The sequence below is a fragment of the Sinocyclocheilus grahami genome, unplaced genomic scaffold (assembly GCF_001515645.1).
Source record: "Sinocyclocheilus grahami isolate Dianchi unplaced genomic scaffold, SAMN03320097.WGS_v1.1 scaffold1505.1, whole genome shotgun sequence".
NCBI lineage: Eukaryota > Metazoa > Chordata > Actinopteri > Cypriniformes > Cyprinidae > Sinocyclocheilus > Sinocyclocheilus grahami.
The window spans coordinates 68,533-75,603 of NW_015506684.1; the positions used below are offsets into that span (position 1 = coordinate 68,533).

Here is a 7,071-nt window from a genome sequence, read left to right on the forward strand (position 1 = left end):
CACACACACTCAACACACACACACACACACACACAAACGCACTCACACGCGCACACACACTTGAAGAAAACACTTGTGTGAAACACATCTGATATGAACTACAGAAACAGATGATGTTCTTTACTGAAGCTCAACAAATGAAATGAACTGAACACACAACACTGAATCCCTTCACTTGCTCAAAGGATTCACTCTAAGTGTCTCATTTATAGCTCATTAGAGATTCATTAACAGATTTAGATACAACATCTGTCATTAATACGATTCCCATGATTGATGTCTGTTTATAATCGATGATACAGCATTTACATTTGATGAATCACTAAAAGCTTTTCTTCAGCTGCTCAGATGTTTTCACTGAAGCCTTGACTTGGATGTTTCTTTCAGGAGAAATAAAACAGCCACAAATGAGGCACCAGTTGTTTTAAATTCTAGATCCGCTCAGATCAACAATTACTGGGGTCTTTTTCTCAGGAGAAGTAAAAAAAAAAAAAAGCTATGATTTTACTCAGTTGTTTAGCACAAAGGAAAGAATGAAGCTCTGAAATAAAGTGACTCATTCACAGAATGGTTTAATGTCGACAGCCGCTGGTTTCATTTGTAACTTGAAATTTTAAATAATTTCTAAATTTTTTATTTAATAAAAAAAAGAGGTAAATGCAGTAATAACACGGAGTAATAACTTTTCATTAATGAGACGTTGCTGATCAGATGCATAATATGGTTGCAAAATATTAAATTGATTATATTAAGTTTTATAGGAAAACGATTCTTTGTATCCAAATGGACCCGGAATGCCAAAATAGTATAAAGATTTTGAATGCATTCTGAGGGTTAATTCTGCTTGTGTGTCATGAACTACACTTGAAATCACCTGACAAACATGAGTTAACTAGCAGAAGTTGGTCAAACTGAGCAAACCCAATGAGCAAATTGTAAAAAGTTTATGAACATAAGGCATTATTTCCATGCGCTTTCATTCGGACAGCATCACATTCAGCCTCGTCTGCAGGAGCAAATCATCTGAAGAATGATGTTTCTGTGATCGTAAGCACATCCTCACCTACAAGCATCAATAAATAATCACTTTATTTTTCAAAATCATGCAAGTCTTTGAGTTCCCTTTTACAGATCACACACAGTTATATGCGCACAACTCTACACAGTACACTGAAGTCTGACAGGTTATTTTCCGATGAGGTTTTTTTTTTGTTATCAAAATTCTTTACATGAGTAAAATTTCTCTCACATAGTTGCGGCTGGTTTTTTTTAGCCCATTCGTTGTTATTGCAATGATTCACATTGTTTTGTGTAGAACAAATAAGAAAAGCATCTGGTCTTCGTCATGGCTATGAAAGAAAGTGCAGTGGTTTCCTGAAGGATGGGAAATGTCTTGATTCCGCAGGCCTTTTGTGAGTCTGTCCGTGACGTGTTTCTACAGTTATTAAGCGTGAGTTGAACTCCTGCAGGGAAACGCTGATGTTCAGCCCTCCGTCGCCGTAGGGTGTAATGTATAGGGCGTAGCGTGTAGGGTGTAATGTATAGGGCGTAGCGTGTAGGGTGTAGGGCGTAGCATGTAGTGTATAGGGCGTAGCGTGTAGGGTGTAGTGTGTAGGATGTAGCATGTGGGGTGTAGTGTATAGGGCGTAGCGTGTAGTGTGTAGCGTGTAGGGTGTAGTGTATAGGGCGTAGCGTGTAGTGTATAGGGCGTAGCGTGTAGAGTGTAGTGTATATGGCATAGCGTGTAGGGTGTAGTGTGTAGTGTATAGGGTGTAGTGTGTAGTGTATAGGGCGTAGTGTATAGGGCGTAGCGTGTAGTGTATATGGCATAGCGTGTAGAGTGTAGTGTATATGGCATAGCGTGTAGGGTGTAGTGTGTAGTGTATAGGGTGTAGTGTGTAGGGTGTAGTGTATAGGGCGTAGCGTGTAGTGTGTAGGGTGTAGTGTATAGGGCGTAGTGTATAGGGCGTAGCGTGTAGTGTATATGGCATAGCGTGTAGGGTGTAGTGTGTAGTGTATAGGGCGTAGCGTGTAGGGTGTAGTGTATAGGGCGTAGCGTGTAGTGTATATGGCATAGCGTGTAGGGTGTAGTGTGTAGTGTATAGGGCGTAGCGTGTAGGGTGTAGTGTATAGGGCGTAGGGCGGACTCCCTGAATGGGTATTGCTTCTGCATCAAACTAAATCTAATGCGAATGCGTTTTTCTCCGCTAGTGGACATATTCTCTGCGAACGTGATATACTGCGACAGGACAGAGACCGCTTAAATGTTCTTAAACCTAGAAAACTGCGCGTGATATAGATCAGCTTGCGTCTTTACATTTCAAATGTTTTCCTTAAACTTGCATAATAAACATGCAATGAAAGATTTTTTGACTATATAAAGAGTAACTCTGCTGTTGCATGGGTGCATTACCAAAAGAACGGAAAACAAAGCAAGAAACGGATCAGCAGAGGAGAATCTTCGAGTCCTGAGGGGTTCCAGCGCTCGCTCCGGCTCATCTTCATCTTGCATAAGGCACCGGATCCCCGTCTAAAGAAGCGTGCAGCGTTCGCTCATGACGTCTTGCTCCCCTCCTCTTCAATCAGTCTGTGAGTTCATTGATGAAATGAAGAAGCGTCAGATGGCAGGAAAGTGTGGTTCTTCAGCTGCGGCTAGAAATGTTGTATGTTCACTGTGTGTCGAAAGCGTTCCAGCTGATAGAATCGCCACTGTAAGAGCCATCCGTGTGTGTGTGTGTGTGTGTTTTAATTGAGCTGGTCCTCGTATTGTTTCCGGAAACAGTCACCAGCGGGGAAGAATTCCCAGCATCGTTCCTGGTACATTTTCCAAACATAGGACTCCTGAAAGGCAAACAAGCGTGTGTGTTGATCAGGAAATGATGAACGTTTCCCTGGAACAGAACAAGCAACACATGAAAACAAACGAGAGGGGATGATGGGAAATACCTGGCCTGTGTGCTCCGTCTCATCCTTGTTGATGAGATACATGACGAAAAATCTGCAAAGACACACACACATATATATCACTCAGGTTACTGTGTGTGTGTGGCTGATAGTTTGTGCTCTGTCACTGTATGCAGTGAGTTTGCGGTGGCCAGTGTTGGGGGTAACACATTACAAGTAACTCGAGTTACGTAATCAGATTACTTTTTTCAAGTACCAGTAACCAGTAAAGTAATGCATTACTTTTTCAAATAAGTAATGCCAGCTACTTAGTTTCCCATGTATTGACTGACAGCTCTCCTGTCCTCATGCTGAGAGAATCAGGAGTGAGTGCAGAGCGCTGTGTGAACATGATGCTACTGTAGATCTAGACTAAACATCAACTGCATTTACTCTCACTCGCACAAAAACACATTCAGTATTCCTCAAAATGAATAAAAACAGTGAAATGCAAACCTACAATAATTAAACATGTTAAATAACACAAATATCCTTTATGCATTTAATCATTCTAAGAATTAACTGATGATCTGACTCATTTCTGTCAGCACTGCTCATGTTTTGTGTTAACTTCTGTTTATTTGCCAAAGGCGGCTGGTCTGGATGCTGTATTGATCGCGCATCTCATTTGTTTGTTTGTCTTTGACTCTCCGCAGGTAAATCGCTTGAGGACAGAATCATAAACACTTCCTGCGATTAAAGCTGCATGTGTGAATGCTGACGGCGCAGCAGGACTCACAGATAGTTGGCCAGGTTGTGTTCCTGCAGCGTGTGCGTCTCGAAGCCGTGAGGAACCGTGTCGAAGTAGTCGTTTCCAATCCCACAGATGAAGCACTTTGTCTGCAGGAGGAAAAACACACGTGTGTTTGATCAAACTTCTCACACTCACACACACACATGGCAGACTTCACATCAAGAGTTCAGCGTGTGCCTCACCTCCATGTCCTCCTTCACCTGCTCTTGCTGGTCTCTCAGCTCACCAAACGCATCGATGATCAGACCTGAAACACACACACACACACACACACACATATGAGATACAGCAAACACACACACGAGATTCAGCAAACACACACACACACACACACACACACACACACACACGTGAGAAACAGCAAACACAGACACACACACACACACGTGAGATACAGCAAGCACAGACACACACACACACGTGAGATACAGCAAACACACACACACACACACACGTGAGATACAGCAAACACACACACATACATACAAACACGTGAGATACAGCAAACACGGCAGACTTCACATCAAGAGTTCAGCGTGTGCCTCACCTCCATGTCCTCCTTCACCTGCTCTTGCTGGTCTCTCAGCTCACCAAACGCATCGATGATCAGACCTGAAACACACACACACACACACACACACACACACACATATGAGATACAGCAAACACACACACGAGATTCAGCAAACACACACACACACACGCACACACACACACACACGAGATTCAGCAAACACACACACACACACGCGAGAGACAGCAAGCAAACACACACACACACACACACACATGTGAGATACAGTAAACAAACACACACACGTACACACACTCACACTCACACACACACACGAGATGCAGCAAACACACACACACACACAGATACACACCCTGAATAATGGCCAGAAGGATGACGATGACGAAGAAGAAGAAGGTGATGTCAAAGATGATGCGGTAGATCTCGTACTCGTCACCTGCCGGATCTTCGATCTGATCACCGATGCCACCGCCGGCACTCACTCACTCACACACACACACACACACACACTCTCACACTCTCACTCACTCTCTCACACGCACTCACTCACTCTCTCACACACACACACGCACTCACTCTCTCACACACACGCACACACTCACTCTCTCACACACCTCTCTCTCTCACACACACACACACACATCTCCAGACAGCGATCTGTGGATCTGTGCAGCTGGAAGTGTTTGGATACGAGACTAAAGCGTTCGTTGTCGTCTCTGACAAACGCTTCTCTTTCACTCAAACTGTCTTCCCTTATTAGGAGCAGAGACAAGAGAGACAGACAGGAGCGCAGCACGGACAGGAAGACAAAAACAGCAAGGAAACAGAGAAATGGAATTGCACGGGTGGCTGCTTCCCAGCGGATTAAAGCACGCTCACACACACACACACACACACACACACACTCGTGTCCTTATATAGCTCTCGGCACACATCCGTCAAACACCTCGCTGCCTCACCTCACAATGGGAAACTCTTCCTCATCCTCATCACTTTCCTACATGCAACACTAAAGCAGATGTGCTGCAGACAACAAAATATCATCCCCACATTTTGGGAAATAATCATTATATTTCAAGAGTAATAAAAGTATTTAACAATAATAGTAATTTTTGTTTTGTTTTACTTCAATAGTAATTATTATCATTATATAAATGTATATGAGAAAGAAAGTTATGAAGAACACAAGGGTGATTAAATCACGAGATCCATCATGAAACCACACGTTCCTGTGAATCTGATGAATAACACCATCCTCTCTCTCTCTCTGGGTTTGTTTAGTTCGTTAATTAGTCTGTTGTTCTAGTCGACTGCTCTGGCCGTTAATGCGCTACGGTCCTAATGACCCTCCATTTGCGTTTAGCAACAGCACTAACGTCACAAATGAGCGATGGCAGCGATGTTCTCATCTGAAGAACACATTACACCACACACAGAGCAGGAAATCACATCAGACGCTAAATATCAGAGGTGAGAGGTCACGCTCGGGGGCAAGTGTCCAGGTCAACATCATCAGGAGTAAAGCGAGATCTCCTGAGTCTCAGTTATGTCTCATTTTCATATGTGCTTCATGTCTCCTCCAACCCCTCAGGAGAAACAGACTCATGAGGCACTAGAGCTGAAGTTCATGTTGAGATGAAAAAGAGGAGACACATGGGAGTGTTTTCTCAGGAGAAGCATCTAAAAAAGCAGCAGACTCTCCAATTAATGTCTTGAAACACCTGATATATACTCATATGCGCTCTTGGTTGACTCGTGTGTTTGTCAGTATTGTGATAATGAGCTTTTAGTGCAAACATCACCTGCAGATTCAGGAGAGATTGTGATTAATCAGATAAACAAGCATTTAACAGCATTTCACCAGGTCTAATTCAGGTCTTCATGCACAAAAATCACAGCATTCAAACACTTTTGGGGAGGATTTAGCTGTTTGCTCACCGTTAGCATGTCGTCACACTTCATGTCTGGTGATTCTCCATCTTCACTCTTATTGTAGAATTTACGGAAGAAGTTGAAAGCCACCACAGTGTAGAGATAGACCACAACCGCCAGCAGACCTACAGTCAGGACCAGCTACACACACACACACACACACACACACACACACACACACACACACAGTTAATTCAGCATCACTGAGCTCATATGTGTGTGTGTCTGTTCTGAATAATCAATCTTCATCAGAGCGTCTCAAACTGTGAGGCCCTCAGGTGCTACAACACACAACAGAATTGTTTAATTTGTATTTTTTATTTTGCAATGTTTAATTTCTATTTTTGATATATTAACAATTTTAATACAGCTGTATGTGTCTCTAATGTGTAAGCAGAGCTTATTACAGAACCTCGAGTTATTAAAATGATCCCCGAACACTCTGAACAAATAGATCGACAGACGGATAGCGTGGTTAACCGCGGGAGAGTTCAGCGGTACCTGTTTGCCGTTGTGTGTGACAGAGGACAGGATGGTTCTGAGGGTCTTGAAGCCCATGGCGATGTCCAGTAGGTGGGCGGCAAAGAAGAAGTTGTTGTAGTGTCCGAGGATGGACATGCTCATGTACCAGGCCAGATACAGGAACGACTGCAGGACACATCATCACACAACCCAGAGCAGACCTGACCAAACCAGCACACACACACACACACACACACACACACACATATGAGGAGCAGGTACTGACGTTATCAGTGAAGACGACGCCCAGCTTCCAGATCTGATACTTCACATCGATGGAGTTCAGTCTGGAAATAAGAGATGAACATATGAACACACATATGAACACACACACACACACACACACACACACACACTCACACACTCACACACACACACACACACT

The 7,071-nt window shown here is 43.4% G+C and overlaps 1 protein-coding gene across 1 annotated transcript in view; it reads right to left on the reverse strand.

Annotated features, from left to right (window-relative positions):
- Positions 1-2,526: 2,526 nt before the first annotated feature.
- ryr2a (ryanodine receptor 2a (cardiac)) overlaps positions 2,527-7,071 on the reverse strand; it is a 128,078-nt gene continuing 123,533 nt past the window's right edge. Inside the window, 8 exon segments of the mRNA XM_016257042.1 lie at positions 2,527-2,841; positions 2,947-2,998; positions 3,683-3,783; positions 4,245-4,309; positions 4,585-4,741; positions 6,171-6,305; positions 6,666-6,812; positions 6,913-6,973. Of these exon segments, the coding sequence (XP_016112528.1) occupies positions 2,746-2,841; positions 2,947-2,998; positions 3,683-3,783; positions 4,245-4,309; positions 4,585-4,741; positions 6,171-6,305; positions 6,666-6,812; positions 6,913-6,973 (814 nt within the window). The 3' untranslated portion in view covers positions 2,527-2,745.